The sequence below is a fragment of the Apium graveolens genome, chromosome 10 (assembly GCF_009905375.1).
Source record: "Apium graveolens cultivar Ventura chromosome 10, ASM990537v1, whole genome shotgun sequence".
NCBI lineage: Eukaryota > Viridiplantae > Streptophyta > Magnoliopsida > Apiales > Apiaceae > Apium > Apium graveolens.
In genome coordinates this window covers 77,208,964-77,228,945 of record NC_133656.1, presented here as the reverse complement: position 1 = coordinate 77,228,945, position 19,982 = coordinate 77,208,964, and the positions used below count along the sequence as shown (strand labels likewise).

Sequence of the window (19,982 nt, the reverse complement as noted above, 5' to 3'; positions counted from 1 at the left end):
ATTGGCTTTGTGAGTGGGTCTGCTACGTTGTTATGTGTGTCAACTCTCTCAACATTGACATCTCCTCTTTCAACAATCTCCCTAATCAGATGAAAGCGCCGCATGACATGTTTGGAATTTCTATGAGACCTATGTTCCTTGGCTTGTGCTATTGTTACGTTGTTATCACAATACAACACAATAGGCTCTTCAACGCTAGGAACAACTCCCAACTCATAAATAAATTTCCTCATCCAAACGGCTTCTTTTGCAGCCTCATTTGCAGCTATATATTCTGCTTCCGCTGTGGAGTCAGTCGTTGTAGACTGTTTGGAACTCTTTTAACTAATCGCACCACCATTCAGAGTAAACACGTACCCTGACATGAATTTGCTATCACTTTCTGATTGAAAACTAGAGTTAGTATAACCCTCTATTTTCAACTCAGATTCACCACCAAAAACAAGAAAAATGTCCTGAGTCCTTCGCAAGTACTTAAGGATGTTTTTCACTGCTTTCCAATGGTCTTCACCTAGATTGGACTGATATCTGCTCGTCACACTAATTGAATAAGCAACATCAGGCCTTGTACACAACATCGCGTACATGATAGATTTTATTGCTGAAGCATAAGGAATCTTACTCATACGCTCTCTTTCCTCAGGTGTCTTAGGAGATATTTTTTTCGGAAAGGGACACTCCATGGCTCATCGGTATGAGACCTCTTTTGGAGTTTTCCATGCTAAACCTTATAAGCACTTTCTGGATGTATGTACCCTGGGTAAGACCTATCATTCTTCTAGATCTATCTCTATAGATCTTCATACCGAGAATGTAGGATGCTTCTCCCAAGTCCTTCATGGTGAAGTTCTTTGATAGCCATACTTTGACTGATTGTAACATCGGTATATCATTTCCTATAAGAAGTATGTCATCCATATATAATACAAGAAATATTACCGCGCTTCCACTAACCTTCTTGTAGACACATGGTTCATCTATGTTTTTGATAAAACCAAACTCTTTGATTGTCTCATCAAAACGGATGTTCCATCTACGAGAAGCTTGCCTTAAACCATATATGGTTCACAACAGCTTACACACTAGGTGTTCATTTCCCTTGGAAAGAAAACCCTCTAGCTGTGTCATATACACTTCCTCCTCAAGTTCCCCATTGAGGAAGGCCATTTTCACGTCCATTTTCCAGATCTCATAGTCGTAGTAAGCAGCAATCGCAAGCAAAATCCGAATTGATTTTAACAGGGCTACAGGCGAAAAAGTTTCATCAAAGTCAATCCCTTGCCTTTGTTTGAATCCTTTTGCCACGATCCTGACCTTATAGGTCTCCACCTGGCCATCTGATCCAATCTTTCTTTTGTATACCCACTTGCACCCAATAGGCTTAACACCTTCAGGCGCCTCAACCAGAGTCCATACTTGGTTGGTATACATAGATTACATTTCGGATTTCATGGCACTATGCCATTTCTCTGAGTCAACACTACTCATAGCCTCATTATAGGTCACAGGGTCGTCATCATCAATGATTGACAACTCATTGTCATTCTCAATGACAAGGCCATAATACCTCTCAGGTTGACGAGACACTCTCCATGTCCTACGAATGGGCTGTTCCACAGAAGGTTGTTCGGTCTGATCAGGTGTTTCCACTTGATCCGTAGTAGTTTGTGCTTCTTGAACTTCATCAATTTAAATTTTGCTCCCACTGTTTCCTTCAAGGATAAACTCCATTTCCAAGAAGGTAGCATGTCTGGAGACAAACACCCGATGATCGGTGTAAAAGTAATACCCCAAAGTCTCTTTAGGATATCCCACAAAATTACATTTTACGGATCGAGATTCCAGCTTATCTGGGTTTCTTGACATAAGCTGGAAATCCCCAAATCTTAACGTGTTTAAGACTCGATTTCCTTTCTTTCCATATCTCATATGGTGTTTAAGGAACAGATTTGGAAGGCACCTTATTCAGTAAATATGCTGAGGTTTCTAATGCATAACCCCATAGGAATACTAGAAGATTCACATAGCTCATCATGGACCGAACCATGTCTAACAAAGTTCAATTTCTCCTTTCAGATACCCCATTTAACTGTGGAGTATATGGAGGAGTCCACTGGGAGACTATACCATTTTCTTTGAGATAATCTAGAAACTCTCCATTCAAGTATTCACCACCTCGATCTGATCGAAGAGTTATAATATTGTGTTTGGTTTGTTTCTTCAGTTCATGTTTATATTCTTTGAACTTTTCAAAGGCTTCAGACTTGTGTTTCATCAAATACACATATCCGAATCTAGATCTATCATCTATGAAAGTAATGAAGTACGGAAATCCACCCATGGCTTGCGTAGACATTGGTCCACATACATCTGTGTGTACCAATCCTAGCAAATCTGCAACCCTCTCTCCATGTCCATTAAATGGAGATTTGGTCATTTTACCCAATAGACAAGACTCACATGTAGGTTATGAGTCACAATCAAAGGGGTCAAGTAACCCTTCCTTATGCAATGTCTGCAGTCTATTTTCACTAATATGACCTAGCCTATTATGCCATAAATAGGTCAGATTTTCATCATCTCATTTTGTTTTATTAGTTTGTTCAATCTGAAGTAAATCATGCTTTACGTCACATACATACAGACCATTATTTAAAATGCCACATCCAAAAAGAACATTATCTCTAAGGATAGAACATTCATTATTCTTAATAATAAATGAAAAACCATCCACATCCAACATAGGAATAGAAACAATATTCCTCACAATAGAGGGAACGTAATAACAATTATTCAAAATAATAGTCTTGCCCGTAGGCATATGTAAACTAAATGATCCTACAGATATGGCCGCAACCCTTGCTCTATTGGCCACACATAGAATCACCTCATCTTTTCCAAGAGTCCTACTTCCCTTTAGTCCTTGCAACGAATTGCAAATATGAGAACCACAGGCGTTATCTAATACCCAAGTAGAAATTTGACCTAGTGACATATTAACTTTGATCATGAACATGTCTGAATCAGAAGCGGTAGTCTCACTACCCTTCTTCAATTCTGTAAGATAAACCTTACAGTTCCTCTTCCAGTGCCCCAACTTGTTATAGTGAAAGCAAACAGCTAAATTAGGACCAGTCAACTTGTGAGCATCCAGTATGCTCCGGAGTGATAGTGCAGAAGACATGACGAATATAGTAAATCTGTAAATGATAAACACATAACAACACTTAGCAAATATTCAATTTCATTTTAAAATACTATATGAATCGGGTCTTTTTTCATAAGTGTCTCCCACTAGTTTATCTAATTTTTTCAACCCCCTAAGTGAAAATTAAGCATTCATAATGCTAGTGGGAATAGGGATCCTACATTCCATCACACAACCTCGGCTGTGGCACGAAATGTCATGTGATGTTCAATAGGCAGACAACTCTTGTTAATTACATCTTATGTTATTCCCTAATATAAGTTTAGCCTCTTGAATAATTGAGGCACGGCTGTGGCACGACAAACTCAATATTCTAAGTCAAGTCTAACCCAACATTTCGTACAATTGAATCAGTCTCCAACGGCCCACGGCTGTAGCACGTACCGAACTTTAGATTCTAATTCAATGTACACATCTCTATGTAATAGACAAGTATTTTTATTTCGAAATCAAAGCCCTCGGCTGTAGCACGAAACGATAATGATTTAAAAATAAGAACCACTTTCTACCATGTTGGAAGGCTATGACCGACACAAGCCCGTTGTGTCATTGGCCAATTATTACTTGATATTATTTAATTTTAGAGGGATTATATTACGCTACAATCATAATAATATTATAAAGAGATTCTTCCTTTTAAATTAAATATTTCAAATCAATAATCGATAATCAGATGATTCCCAGATCGGGTGGAGCATTGTCAAGAGGCGTCACTTAATAACTCTTTCTTACAGATAGAAATCTGTTGTTGACAGAATCATCCTTTCTCTCAATATTGAAAATTCATATTCAATTACGTGTTTCATAAACACAAGAATTTCATGATCGTATTCATAATATTTATTGTTAAGGAAAGAAACGATTCCTATTCTAGATTTTCTAGAGCACGCCTTATATTGATTTAAGTTCACCTAAATCTATCATCGCATGGTAAACATAGGCATATATCTCATATATAAAATTAAATAAACAAGTAAATGTAAAGTACAATAAAGTAAATGTAAAGTACAATAAAGTAAATGTGTTTGGTTATGGCCCCATCCTATGTGATCTTTATCAAGCTCATGATAAAGATCAAGGTCAATCTAATATGGTGATGGAAATAAATACAACTACTTATTACATAAGTCTTCTTCTTTGTTTAGACTTCTAGTATGCCTCGTCTTCTTCTTTGTTTAGACTTCTTGTATGCCTCGTCTTCTTCTTTGTATCACCTTCATTGGATAGCCTTCTTGAGTCTTCAATTACATTACATGATTGAAAGTAAAACTAATCTAATCAACTTACAAGAATAACTCGAGTTACATTCGAGATTTATGATTACAAATATTGACGACATGCAAGTCGTATTTAAAACCAAAACCAAAACCATTACACTAAGGTTGAAAAGCCATAACCATCCACCATGCTCATACAACACATAAAATCATGTTAAAACACATAATCTGATCTTAACATATCATATTATCCATGATCTAATCATAAAAAGAAAATATGACAAAAATCAGAAAAATCAGAAAAATCAGAATCAAATCAGAAAAACAAGAATCACTGTTTACGGGCAGTAAACGACGTCAAACGCCTTACAGACGAGTCGTTGATAGCTTTAGCTATCAGTTTTGTTCAGACGCTGGTTTACCTATGGAATAGGGTACTCGTTTGCGTAAATTGGACACCAGACCCAGATTTCAGCAAATCTGTAGCAGCCAATTCAGAATCCGTATCTAATATGATTGTCATAATTAGAACAAACATAAATCATGTATATATCAGTATATATACAGATTACATAATCATCTTATGATTATACAACTCACATGAATATCATATATTCAAAACCATACATATATAAGCATATTATATCAACATCAAATCATGATGAATCACGTACATGCTCATATATCGAAAACAGTTAAACACATAAACGAATTAAAAACTTTTCGCAAGTAGCTCTGATGCCATTGAAGGGTTTTTAGCACATAAACGCGGCGAAAATATAAATTTAAATCTTAAAAAAACCGAAACCCTCTGTAGGATCCATGCGAAAAATAATATTTAATTCGTAGTTCAGTATGTTTACCTTAAGAAGCTTTACGTTAATGAATAGATGGAGGTCTTTAATGGTGATCCAAAAACAATGAACAGAGATCCTTAGCAGCTGCTCCTCAAGTGTGAAGCACTCCACCGATATCCATCAAGAAAACGATGTAATGAAGGAGGAGGAGATGGAGAGAATTAGGGTTTTGTAAATCTTTTTGGTTGAGGCAAAAATAGGGTCTATAATAGTATATTTATAGGCAAAATTTTCAGCTGAAAATTTTCCCATAAAATATTATTATTATTAACCCTTTATTATTCTCACTAATAATTAAAACACCTTTTAATTATTAATCCTTTTTTCTAAACTCTTTAGAAATAATTCTTTCACTTGATTTAATTTCCAAAAATTAAATTCTTAATTAATAATATTAAGAACCTTTTCTTAATTAATTTATAATCAATTAAATCTCATTTAATCAATTATTAAATTTTTCAATTAATTATTTATTTCATAAATAAATAATTATCAGCCATTATTAATTAATTCCTCCACCATTAAATCATTCTCTTTTATGGTGTGACCCTGTAGGTTCAATATTAAGCCGCTAGTAGAAATAAATAATAATAAAACTATTTTATCATTATTTATATAAATTCTCTAATTCATTAAATATGATTAATTAATTAATCATATTTATTCTACATCGTGAAGAATACTTCTCAACATATCACGACTATTCGGATGATACGAATTCACTGCTTAGAATACCAAGAACCTATTCAATGAGTAGTTACCGTACAATCAATTCCTTCTATCCTGCAATGTCACGATTAAATACAAGGCATGGAACTTGTGTCAAGCCTATCTTATTTAATGACTTGCTTTCCCATTCACTATGCTTAGTTCTATTTAATGTAAATTAGAAACTCCTTTCTAATTTCATTCACTCTGGCCAGAGATTCCTGAACTAGCATAAGTGGATCATCATTGAACATTCTCTTCCTTCACAGGAAGAGGTAGATCCTTTATTGATCATACACTATCTTCGTGTACAAATTCCTATACCCAGTAGAGCCCTTATAATTGTCCCTTGAGACTAAGAACTAAACCAAAGCATAGTTCAGTGTACACAAGATGACTATGATGACCTCAAGTCTAAGGATACTTGTACAACTATCACTATGTGAACAACTGCTGACACGTGAGTGAACTCCATCAGTTGTTCAGCTGTGTGAGTCATGTTTAGTGAACTTATTCTATAATAAGCACCTACATACTAGCTATAGTGTCACCACACAAATGTCTATGAGAACAGACATCCTTCATAATGAAGCAAGCGTAGTATGTACCGATCTTTGCGGATTATTAATTACCAGTTAGTAATCCTACGACCGGGAACTATTTAAGTTTAGAGTTATCATCTTTTAGGTCTCATTATTATGATCTCATCACAATCCATAAAAAGATTTACTCTAAAATGTGGTATATCTTATTTAAACATTTATATAGATAGAGGCCGCAATAAAAACAAAACAAGTCTTTTATTAATATCAATGAAATCAAAACAGATTACATAAAAGTTATTCCTAAATCCTCATACATGATTGGACTTATGACATATCTCTTTCAGGAAACAGAAAGAATCTTTGGTACTTGGATAGTGGCTGTTCAAGACACATGACTGGCGATTCTACCCTGCTCACAGAGTTCAAGGAGAGAGTTGGCCCAAGTATTACTTTTGGAGATGACAGCAAGGGTTATATTGTGGGATATGGCTTGATTTCAAAGGACAATGTCATCATTGAGGAGGTTGCCTTAGTGGATGGTCTCAAACACAACTTGTTGAGTATCAGCCAGCTTTGTGATAAAGGCAACTCGGTAACCTTCAATTCAGAAGCATGTGTTGTGACTAACAAAAGAAGCAACAAAGTGGTTCTCACTGGTGTGAGAAAAGAAAATGTGTACCTAGCTGATTTCAACTCATCTAATGTAGAATATGTTTCTTGTCTTCTCAGTAAAGCAAGTCAGGATGAAAGTTGGCTATGGCACAAGAAGCTATCTCATTTAAACTTCAAGACCATGAATGAGCTAGTAAATAAAGAACTGGTTAGAGGCATTCCTCTAGTGGAGTTTTCTAAGGATGGCCTGTGTGATGCCTGTCAAAAAGGGAAGCAGATTAAAGCATCATTCAGGAAGAAACTTGATTCAACAATTGAAGAACCTTTGCAACTACTACACATGGATTTGTTTGGACCAGTCAATGTGTTGTCCATCTCAAGGAAAAGATTTTGCCTGGTAATTGTAGATGATTTCTCAAAGTTCTCTTGGACATACTTCCTAAAGTCTAAAGATGAGGCTAGTGAAATCATCATCAATCACATAAGGCAAGTCAATAATCATCCTGATTTCAAGGTAAGAAGAATCAGAGTGATAATGGAACTGAATTCAAGAATTCTGTCATGAGAGCATTTTGTGAGGAAAATGGGATTCTGCATGAGTTTTCAGCAGCAAGAATTCCACAACAGAATGAAGTAGTGGAAAGAAAGAACAGATCACTTATTGAAGCTGTCAGGACAATGCTTGAAGAATCTAAACTGTTAACCTATTTCTGGGCTGAAGCTGTAAATACTGCATCCTACACTCAGAATATTTCTCTGGTTAATCAAGCAAGATGCATAACTCCCTATCAATTGTTCAAGAACAAGAAGCCAACTCTAAATTTTCTTCATGTCTTTGGTTGTAAATGTTATATTCTGAGAAATCAAACTGATCAAAATGGGAAGTTTGATGCTAAAACAGATGAAGGAATTTTTGTTGGATATGCTGTTGGTAAAGCATATAGAGTCTACAATCTAAGAACCAACATTGTTATGAAATCAATACATGTTGTGTTTGATGATAAAAAGATTGAAGGACTTCAAGATGGAGATTACCATGGGAGCCTGAAATTCGATAATGTGGAGATGGTTAATGATGACAGTGATGATGAAAGTGATCAAGAAACAGTATCAAAGGATAATACAGAAAAATCTACTACCAATGAAGCACAAAACTCAACATCTGTCGAGTTGCATAATGCTTCATCCGTCGGGAGGCAATCTGCGTTATCCGTCGGGAGACAACCAGCTTCATCCATCGGTACTCAAAATTCACCATTCGTCGGGTTATCAAAAGGAGCAGGAAGTTAGGATAGATCATCTATAGAAAGTTCCCCTTTCTCAAATCAAAGATCCACAAACTCAGGGGGAGTTTCTAACAATCAAAACTCAATCACACATCAAGACAACAATGAGGCCTCTTCATCTAGAGCTAATCTACCTCAACAAAGAAAATGGACAAAAGATCACCCCTTTGAGCTTATAATTGGTGATGTTTCTTCTAGATTTCAAACCAGAAGAGCAACTCAAGAAGAATGTCTATACAACAGCTTTCTTTCTAAGGAAGAACCAAACAAGGTATAAGAAGCTTTGTTGGATCCTGATTGGATTTTAGCTATGCAGGAGGAGCTAAACCAATTTAAAAGGAATAATGTATGGAAGCTGGTGCCCAAGCCTAAAGGAAAGAATCCAATAGACACCAAATGGGTATTCAGAAACAAGATGGATGAAAATGGCATAGTAGTCAAGAATAAAGCTAGATTGGTTGCTAAGGGCTATTATCAACAAGAAGGAATAGATTTTGATGAAACATTTGCTCCTGTTGCAAGACTTGAAGCCATCAGAATCTTCTTAGCCTATGCAGCCCATGCCAATTTCAAGGTCTATCAAATGGATGTCAAAAGTGCCTTTCTGAATGGAGATTTGGAGGAGAAAGTCTTTGTCAGTCAACCTCCTGGTTTTGAAGATCCAAATTTTCCAGAACATGTCTATTATATTCTGAAAGCACTTTATGGACTGAAACAAGCACCTAGAGCCTGGTATGACACTTTATCAAAGTTTCTTTTGGAAAATCATTTCACAAGAGGTACTGTAGATAAAACTTTATTCTTTAGAAATGTTAATGGCTCTAGTATCCTTGTTCAAATTTATGTAGGTGATATTATTTTTGGTTCTACAGATGATAAACTTTGCAAAAAGGTTGCCAAATTGATGCAAAGTAAGTATGAAATGAGTATGATGGGAGAACCAACTTACTTCTTGATTTGCAAGTTAAGCAAGTTAGTGATGGAATATTCATTAGTCAAACTAAATATATTTTTGATCTTTTAAAGAAGTTTGATCTAATGGATTGCACATCTGCAAAAACTCCCATGGCCACTGCAACTAAGCTTGAATTAAACACTATTGAAAAGTCTATGGATATTTCAAGTTATAGGGGCATGGTTGGCTCACTTCTGTACTTAACAGCTAGTAGGCCAGATATAATGTTTGCTACATGTTTATGTGCTAGATTTCAGGCTGATACTAGAGAATCTCACTTAATAGCTATTAAGAGAATTTTCAGATATCTCAAGGGAACACCAAAACTTGGCATTTGGTACCCTAGAGATTCTGGTTTTGATCTAACTGGTTATTCAGATGTAGATTATGCAGGTTGTAGAATTGATAGAAAAAGTACAACAGGAACCTGTCAATTTCTAAGAAACAAGCTTGTGTCCTGGTTCAGTAAAAAGCAAAATTTAGTTTCTACTTCTACAGCTGAAGCTGAATATATTGCTGCTGGCAGTTGCTGTGCACAGATTTTAAGGATGAAAAATCAATTGCTAGACTATGGTTTGCAAGTTGAGAGGATTCCTATTTCTGTGATAACACAAGTGCAATTTCCATCACTGAAAATCCAGTACAACATTCAAGGACAAAGCACATAGATATCAAGTACCACTTCATAAGGGAACATGTAATGAATGGTACCGTGGAACTACATTTTGTTCCAAGTGAGAAGTAGCTTGCAGATATCTTTACCAAGCCACTGGATGAATCCACCTTTTCAAGGTTGGTAAGTGAGTTAGGTATGCTTAATTATTCTTAAATCTATATGAGATAATTTGCAAGTTGAAATGCAGCCAGAGATTTAATTGACTTTTCAGTCTTGAATGAAATTTTGGCTAAGTCAAAATTTGCATCTCGACAGATGATCCTTATCCATCGAGTTTGATCATCCGTTGGTATACTATTTGCTAATAAAAATCAATTATTTTTCTGGAATATTTTATGACTCGATGGATAACAGTTTATCCTCATCCGTCGAATTGTCTTAATCTCAGCCGTTAATTCCCTGAACATTATCCATCGAGTATACTTACAGTTTGTAAGCATAACACGGCGGATAATGGGTGGAATTTTTACAGTTTATTTTTAAACGGCTATTTTAGGCAATTTTAATTGGTTACTTTATTTCACTTTAGTATTAGCAATTATTTTTGAGATAGTATAAAAGCTTATTTCATTTCAATTGTTTTTCTTTTATCATTCTCAAATCAACTGCTCCAATTTCTTTCTCTTTCAAAGCACTTACTCTTTCTCTTCAAGCTCTCATTCTCTAACAATGGCGCCCGATGTCAAGATTATGTCTCAAACTGGGTTCATTTATGAGAAGAACAATTTCACTGCATTAGGAAACAAGGGTATTCAGCAATCTGGTGACTATCACAAGATGATGGACTTTGTGAAGAATTGCATGCTTAGCTATGCCATGCTGGAGTCACCCACAATCTTTTGTGAAGTTGTTGAAGAGATGTGGACCACTGCTACATACAACTCAACAGATAAGACAATCACACTCACCATTAAAGGTAAATAATTCTGTATCAATAGTGATGTTATAAAAGCATGTTTCAAGATTCCTGATAACACTGTGACCTCACCACACAATGATACTGATATAATTAATATGCTTAATTCCATGAACTATGCTCTTTCTACTTCTAAGTTAAGTGACATTAGGAGATTGGGTCTTAGGAAGGAATGGAGTTTTATGTGTGATGTAGTGACTAAGGAATTTTCAGGTAAAGTTAGTAATTCTGATTCAATCAATATCTCCATGCTTAACATGCTCTACATGCTAGTTACAGATAAATTCTATAATTTCAGTGACCTTGTTTTGTTTGAGTTATGTTTTAATCTAGGAGAGTTAAATAAGAGAGGTAAGAATGTGTATTATGCTAGATTCTTTATGTGTTAGCTAACCATCTCTCCGAGGGTATTGTGCTTGAGAACCCTAACAACAAATTAGATTGTTGGGTTCAAGAGAGAAGGCTCATTGCAGATTTGAGCAGGGCCAATCATCACAAGGAGGTGCCACTGCTCTATTTCCCTGTAATGGAAGCACCTCAGGTAAGTGAGGTAAGTTCATCTATCCCTAGTACTACTCCAACCTCACTAATTTCTTTGAGTTCCAGTGTAGCTATTGCAACTGTATCAATGACCAAACAGTTGCCTACCCAAGCTACCAAACTTGGAAAAATTTCACAAACCAAATCAAAGAAAGCCCCCTCTGGTATCTCTCAAAAGATGCCAGTTGCAAAATCCACCAAAACCAAAGAGGGGAGTGTGCAGGTGGGTAAGACAGGTGAGGGAAGGGGTGAACATAAAAGAAACCCTAAGGATAAGGATGGAGAGTTGAGTGGTTCCCGGCCTAGCCACATTTCAGTTTCCCAACAAACTGCAGTACTTAAAAAGGATAAAAGCTCATTTCTAGCTGCATCTTCCCAAAGGATGTAGTTATTGAACAAAGCTCTCAACCAAGAGCACAGGCCAAGAGGGTTAGGGACACAAACTCACCCCAAACTTATGCCAGAAAGAAGAAATCTAAAACCCTTGGGGATGCACAGGGTACACACACTGTGCAAACTGGTGTTAAAGACACAGTCACTGCACCTTTACAAATTCAGTTTGATGTGACTCCAATATATGTGGAGTCACAGCCAAAATCTCTAGTGATAGAAGCACCTCAAACACCAAACTCACTGTATCTGAATATGATAAACACATCAATTCCTGATTCCCCTTCTTTAACTTTGTTGGGAAAGCCAAAATCTAGTGCAGGTGAGCATCATCTTTTAGATGATTTGTTGGCTCACTTGTCCATTCTTTCAGGAACCGTTGAATCATCTGTGCCCAAAATATCTTCAATCCGCACAGAGTCCACAATAGTTTCCATTCCTAGTTCATTCATTTCTACTCTCTTGATGGATATTGCTCATCCGTCGAGTCGTGATTGTATCCCGACGGATAAGCTTAACAGCAGTTATCCGTCGGATAGCAAAACCACTCACCCGATGGATATCACTCATCCGTCGAGTATCTCTGCACAGTTTCAAACTTCATTTATTTCAAGTGTAGAAGAATTAGTGGTTGTACAGTCACTATTAGGATTGAGAGAGAAGAGTGTTATGAGTGAGAGTCTGAGTTTCTCCCAGGAAAAAGGAGAGGAAATGAGAGAAATTATACAATCCATTTCTTCAGGATTGGCAAAAGAAAGTGAGAGGAGTCCCACCTTAGATGGTGAAGGTGAGGGTGTTAGGGTGGGGAGCCAGGGTGAGACCCTGATGCAACAAAAGAGAGAAAATGAGAGAAATGCAGGTACTGGAGCTATAAGGATGGATGTCATTGCTAGTGAGTTAATGAATGTCCAGGATGCAGACAGGGAGGGACTATCTCAGCAACCTAAAGCTGTTATAGATTCCACCTCCCTTGATGTTGAGGCATTTATTCACCCTGTTCCAGCTTATCAACTTCTAGCTGAACAGGGCAATGACAATGCAGAAAGGATGCTCAATCTGGTGTATACCACCCAGTCTATGATAAGAGCTAAGGATGCCATCACAGCTTTGCCCTCTACAGCTGGTGATGTGGATTATGAGACTGGTGCCTCAGTTGATTTCCTTGGTGATGAAAGTGGGGATAGTGAAGATGAAGCAATGGACATAGGGGGAGAAGTAGGTTCCAGTTCAAGATCAGGTATGCCATCATGGACATTTTCAAAACACTGTGATGAGCACTACTTCAAGACAACCCTGATCCAACTAATCAATCAGACAAATACTGCTCTTCAAACCACTTCAAATGCCAGCACCAAGAAGCTCCTTCAGGCACATCTAGCCTCTCTGCAACTTCAACAAATTCAAGGCTTCCAACATGCTAGGGATGTAAACACCATCAAGGGTGATATTGAGGAGATGAAGAAGGCCATTTCAGATAAGATGGATTCTAAGCTTCCAGAAGCTACAATGTTTGACATCAAGAGGTAATTAAGGAAAAATTCTGATCTTGCAACAAAGATAGATGCCTTGGATACAAGAATGTCAGCCATGGAAGCATCTTTAACAGCCATTCATCTTCATCAAGCCCAACAGACAGATTTACTTCAAAAATTGGTGGCTGCTCAAACCCCTTCCTCTAATCAACTTGATGATAACAAAAAGGGGGAGAAAGGACCAAGTGATGGGGAGAAGCTTCAAATTCAAATCAGTAAAGTAATTGTGCCCTCAATTACTATCTCAAAGCCACGAGTTATAGATAGTATAGATCTGATAAATGCAGCAGCAGCCAACTTTAGATCTGATAAATGCAGCAGCAGCCAACAGATAGTATTGATAAGGATATACAAAAGAAGTTTGAACTAGTCAAGGAGCCAGTAAAGTCAGCCATCCATCACTCTCAAGTCAAGCAAATTTCTGTGAATGAGATGAGCATGAACTATCTGGAAAGGGGACAGTCATCCTGCATCAAATCTCCAAAGGCTAAAATGATTCTGAAACCAAGGGTGAGCTATCCAAAATCATCACTGAAGAACACTTTGGATACTATGTATGAGACACCTAAGCCTGATGAAAAGAAGCTTCTGTCAAGGTCAATTGCTTTCTACAAAGATCCATCTGATTCAACTTTAAAAAAGAGAATTGCTAAAGTTTTCAGGAATGGGAAAGAAATTTGTGTAGTGGCTGGACACCCTCAATTTGCTTAAGCAAAGAGAGAAGAAAAGGCCAGATTAAAGCAGAAAAAGAAGCAAGCTGCTCTAGATGCTAAAAAGACTAAACAAAAGAAAGAGTAAATTGCTATCTTGGCCAAGCTACATGCTGTAAATTCATCACAACAAATTTCTGCTTAACCATCTGAAATCATTTAATCTTAAGATCCAAAGAAGCAAGTTGAATAACAGAAGAAGTCTCCAAGAATCAAGGAATTGGCTAAAAGAACCAAAAGGAAACTGGACATTGTTGATAAGGAATTGGAGAATCAATTTCCCAAGGAGTCCACTTCAACTACAACTCAAGCATCAAAACCCTCTGTGGTATTTGAAGATATCAAGGTGGTAGATCCTTACAGGAACATTCATGGTGAACCTATTGTGCCTAAGGATGAGCCAATAGAATGGGAGAACATACCAATTCCCGACTTCAATATGCCAATCCTTAACAAGCCAAAGAGAACAAAGTCAAGAGCAGTCAAGAAAGTGAAGTTGTCACCTCTCAAATCCAAATCTCTAGTCAAAGCTCAATCTAAAGTCAATAAAGGAGATTATATGTACCTATGTGACATCAAGGAGTTTTCTGATCTAAACCTCTATATAGATGAACTAGATGAAATGAGAGGAATTGATGCATACAGAAACCTACCTGAAAGGTTAGTGTTCAAGTACAAGGGAGGAAAGGAGATACAGTGGCCACTTCACAGGATCCTTCAAGAAAGCCAAGATGTACTGATTAAGGTTTATTCATCTTTCACGAAGAACTTTGGGTTCAATGTTACTGCAAGAAGATTGGTACTAACGAAGATTGAAGAACTAAGGAGTGTTAGAGCTAAAGATGCACTCTCAAAGACTCTAATCATCCCTTACACAAGGAGAAGAGTGCATCTAAGGTCCTACTGGCTGATGGAGTTCATGGATAACAAAGGAGTGAGAAGATTTTTCAGATTAGAAGACCAATTGAGCATCTCTAGCAATGAGACTCTCTTGGAAATGCAAGAAAAGCTAAATCTCTCAGAATCTGATGAACTGGAATTCCACAGGCAGCTCCAAAATCAGATTAAAGAAAACATAAAGCTTGGAAAGAGATCCAGACCTTCAAGGAACTAGATAAATCTGCTCAGGCTAGAGGAGCATCTTGAAAATGATTGTGAGCAAAACTTTGTACATTTTGTTAATTGAAGCACTTATCAGTATTATCTACCTTCTTTTAAAGTTGTATTTTTAGAGTGTTTTGTTACCATCAAGTATCTCTTAATTTATGGATACAATTCCAGTATACATAAATTGGGGGAGACTGTTGTGCATATGTTGTGTACTTGATGATTTCATGAACAAAACACCTTGGTAGATTTTACTTAGTGAAAATGTAACACTCGACGGATAAGGATTATAGTCCCGACGGATAACTCATTTCAGTCCCGACGGATGATGACTTATTATCCATCGAGTGAGTAGCTTATGTAATAATAAGTCTGTAGCACATTTCTGCATACACATTGTTTAGAATCTGTAGTAGTACTTAAGTCATGTTGATTGTAACTAGATATACAGAATAGGTTGATTAATTATACATAGATGATGTCTTGTAATTCTGCATAAATGAAATGGAGTCAAGTGCCTAATTGTTACCCGACGGATAAACAACAATGAACTCGATGGATGATCAACAACCCGACGGATGATCATTAACTCGACGGATGATCATAAACCCAACGAATAAAGAATTCAAATATCTGTTGACAGTGACAACACAGTCACATGCGTCGAGTGTATGCATATGGAATGTGGTAGTCTATTCAACTGGGTTTTCGAGAACAAAGAAGTATTGCCATTTCCATGCTATTATGAAGATATTCAAAGATGCTGGAACAGAGTAATGTAGTAGCATTGTATTAGACTTGATAGTTTTTGTTTTTTTATCCTGTCTTATTACTTTGTAATCTTGGTGATATATAAACCAATAAGCAGCAATAGAATAGTAACTAAGAAACTCAGATAGAAAGAGGGAAACATTTGTAAGCTGCACACTTAGCATTTCTCTCATTCTTAGTTGTTATCATTTTGTAAGCAGCTGTGAGCTTTTCGCACATAGAGTTCTCTCGATATATATTATATATCTCTGGTGGAATCATTCAAATCCACCAGAAAGTTTTTAAAGACTCTTGTTTTTAATTACTTGTGTTTTGATTCATTTCAAGTAACTATTCCGCATTCTGCTAATCAATTCACACTTATATATATATTTGAGTTAGAACATTTTTATTCAGGAAAAAGTTTCAAGAATTACATTCAACCCCCCTTCTGTAATTCTTGTTACATTGTTAAGAGACTAACACATACAACTGTTTTTTTGTCGTTGTGTGACAGGTAGAGTTTCCGTTGTCTATCCAACACTCGTGTGATCGAAAGTTGGACAACGGTTGTTTATACACTTGTAATAAGCGAGATTCAACAACGTTTTTTAATACTGGTTACAATAAAGAATTCACAACGGTACTCTATATTAACCATTATTAGGAAATTCTTTAAAGAACCGTTCTTTATTCAACTGTTGTCTACCTTCTTTTAACTCGTTAAACCCTTGTCGTGAATAATTTTTGTTTAAAAGACAATGATGTAAAAGATATAAACCATTGCAAAGAATATCAAAAGACAACAGTTTTTTTAAAAAAATATGTGTAGTGAGACATAAAACAGTTTTCATCATTTTTTTAAGTGGGTTTCACACAATTGTTTACAAAATTAATCTCATTATTTATAATAAATCAATTTTAAAATAAAATAATATTATATTAATTTAATTGTTATTTTAAAATTAAAATTAAATTTATAATACAAAGGTTCTCTACAAGAATTACACCTATAACTTCAAATCTATTTCTAAACATTCTCATTAAGGTACACAATAACTAATTTGTATACATATTCCTATTTAGATTAATGTGCAGAGCTGCATGCATTCCAACTGCAAAACCCTGCTTAGTGGCATGAATAGCTTCCCTAGTTGAGTTATTTCCAGTATCACCAATAACCTTAATTGATCCACCAAAACAGTTGACCGTATGACCAATTAGCATGATATGTTCATCCCAACTCATCAACTGGACTTCACCAGTAGTTCCACCAAGTATGACACCTTCAACCCCATGTTCGATCTGCATGTTCACCAGAGCATCATATGCCTCGAGATCAAATCTGCCATCAGGCAGATAAGGAGTTTTGATGGCAGTTATCAATCTGAGAGACTTTATGTCATCGGTGAAAGTTCGTCATATACTAGAATTTAATATGTTAGGTACAATATATATTAGTGAACCTTGCACCTAAATTGTGTAGATAAAAAAAAGAATTAGATTACTGATACTGATGCCAAATTAAAAGGAAAAAAAATCAAAATATTTTCCTTGTGCTAATATATCTATAGTTAGCATGTTAAGAGACTAAGTTTATCATGAATTCATGAACTTTTGTAAAAGAAACATTAATAACGTACGAATTTGTGTAGTTAGTTTGTTAATTAAACAAGATAACAAGTTATGATCTTGCTCAAAGTGTGATGATTAAAATTACAAGGGTATTCAAATTTTTTTTGTATTTTGTTTAGATTACGGGTTTAAAGTTAGTGTTTTTAATTAAAATTAATATATATTTGTTTGTGTAATAAATTAAAGAACAATTTAAAATCAAAAAATTGGTCGGGGAGATAACCTATTTAAATAATTTAATTTTATTGAAATGTATCCAAATAAATAAAAACTCAGAATATTTCCCCGTAAAAAATGTGTAGCAGTTTAGCACTGTACCTCGGCAGTGTAACAGCTAAAGAAAAGAAGAAGCCAATGGCGGCATCATCATCATCTTCTGCTCGACCACCAAAAAGGCTAAAAAAAATTAACCATATAAACAAATGCAGCAGCTAAAAAATGTAAAATGCTCACCAACCATTCTCTATGACCCTGTCTTGTATTCAAATCCAGTAACTTCATAGCCATTATCTGATGAGCTGCAACACCAGGACTAATCCGATCATCGATGACTCCCTTATAAACCGGTCCAAAACAATCAATAAATTCCTATCAATTCTTTAATTCCAATCAATTGGAACCTGCATAACAGTCATTAGTAACCAAAAATTCATGTTACTAAAAACTGGTCAAAGTTAAATCTTCAGGTTAATTACTTCCTTGTGAAACGATTTCTGCATTTCAAATATTACATACTTCCTAAAAGAAACTCAATGTATAATAAGCAACCACAGGGAAAACTATTTCACAAACACACATGAAATAGTCATTTACAACTGGTTTAGCTCTTCAGCTAGTCAGCAGAAACAGACGAGTTCCAGCACCCCCAGAATAACTGAAGCTACTATTTTTTGGTCTACCTCAGGATGAACAAATACAGGTGGCTCAAATTCGTGAAACAGAAGCTCAATCATAAAGAATTAAGACTGTTCTTAAACTTAAATTTCAATCAACCATCATCAGAAAGTTGCAGTAATGGGAAAATAGTAAATATTATCACTATGCTAAACCGACATTGCTCTCCAAGCTAAAAATAATAATATAAAGGTTGCAATGTCCAACACAACCCAAAACTCAAGCTGAACCATGACAAAATCTGAAAATGACAGTGTCACCATAAATAAAATCCAAGCTGCAGAGTAACACTTCATCCTGGCCTCTATTCATGACAACTAAGATTAGCTCAATAATAACTCATTTACAACAAAATTATCCTTTTAAGTTTAGAAGCACATCATACTAGTCAAATTTTTGTAACTTCAAGAAAAGTATCATACAAGTCAAAGTATAAGAGAGTAATGAAATGAACTTACCACAATGGGATCATTGACATCAGATGTAAGAACAAAGGCAATTCCAGGTTTGATCTTTATAGTACAAGTTTTTTGAGTTGCAAAACTCTTACACAACTGAGTTAAGGTGCTGATGTTGTTCACACTCCCACCAATCTTCTTCCCCAAAAATCCAACTCTTCACAATTGCGTCTCAACTGTTCTTTCCATTACTCACTTTTGTGTTGTCTAGTTACACAAAAATCCAAATGTTCACAATTTTTGTTAAGAAACTCCGAAGCCTAAGCCGAGAGAGGTAAAAGCATTGGTGAAGCGATTAGAATGAGAAATAGAGCTTATTAAACACCCAGTTCTAAAACAAAACCCCAATCTCAAAATATAACATATGTAACTCAAAAAATATTTATTAACCCTAAATAATAGTACACAATCACAAATTTTGGGGATTCAAAAAAAATAAAAATAAACATGAAATTGTAAAGAATTCAATTAACTTACTAATTCGAGCGAATAAGATGACGCTCCTCTTAAAAACATCCAATCAAACTAATTGTAAAAATTATTACAACTCAGATTTTGAATAACTCAAAATCGACCTCGATTAGGGTTCTTAAGCTCTGGTTTGATTGTACAGAAGAAACAAGAATTTGAAACTGATGAGGAAAAGAGAGGCTAGATAGATGGCAAGACATGAGTTTGAGAGGCGATAAAGAGATGGGATTGTTAGCGTGAGAGGCTGAAAGATAGGGTTATAAAAAGTGGAAACCGGGAACAAGAATTTGGCCAGGGGGAACAAAAAATTTCATTCAATCAAATGGGGATATATCGTGTAAAATAGATTTAATTTTAATTTTAATTCATTTGTATTTACATTTTTTAAAAATTTTATTATATATTAGAGTAACTAGATAATTTTGTGTTTTATTATTATTTTACAGCACGTTAAAACATATTTAGTAATATACATATGATACATATTTTAAAGCACATTAAATCATATGAAAACA

The 19,982-nt window shown here is 35.7% G+C and overlaps 1 protein-coding gene across 17 annotated transcripts; it reads right to left on the bottom strand.

Moving 5' to 3' along the window:
* Window positions 1-16,944: 16,944 nt before the first annotated feature.
* On the bottom strand, window positions 16,945-19,778 carry LOC141689971 (4-hydroxy-tetrahydrodipicolinate synthase, chloroplastic-like). 17 transcript variants are annotated; one of them, XR_012562624.1, is made up of 5 exons: window positions 19,474-19,778; window positions 18,997-19,256; window positions 18,098-18,264; window positions 17,963-18,040; window positions 16,945-17,354 (listed from the first exon to the last, which is right to left on the bottom strand). XR_012562624.1 is itself a non-coding variant. In XM_074494528.1 (5 exons), the coding sequence occupies exons 3-5, from the start codon at window positions 18,102-18,104 to the stop codon at window positions 17,069-17,071; spliced, it is 351 nt and encodes a 116-aa protein (XP_074350629.1). In that variant the 5' UTR covers window positions 18,105-18,264; window positions 18,997-19,256; window positions 19,474-19,777; the 3' UTR covers window positions 16,945-17,068. The 17 variants fall into 17 exon arrangements, 3 of the variants coding, with proteins under 3 accessions (XP_074350629.1, XP_074350627.1, XP_074350628.1); XR_012562616.1 differs by having other exon boundaries at window positions 16,945-17,482; window positions 18,102-18,264; XR_012562618.1 differs by having other exon boundaries at window positions 16,945-17,435; window positions 18,102-18,264.
* Between the last annotated feature and the right edge of the window lie 204 nt (window positions 19,779-19,982).

Bases quoted from the DNA above. Each gene is read 5' to 3' on its own strand.
- LOC141689971 (XM_074494526.1), bottom strand. From the start codon at position 18,151: ATGGCTATGAAGTTACTGGATTTGAATACAAGACAGGGTCATAGAGAA. The intron at 18,041-18,101 runs GTTGGTGAGCAT...AATTTTTTTTAG, and splicing joins AGACAGGGTCATAGAGAATG to CCTTTTTGGTGGTCGAGCAG. The intron at 17,355-17,962 runs GTACAGTGCTAA...GCCTGATGGCAG, and splicing joins TTAGCTGTTACACTGCCGAG to ATTTGATCTCGAGGCATATG.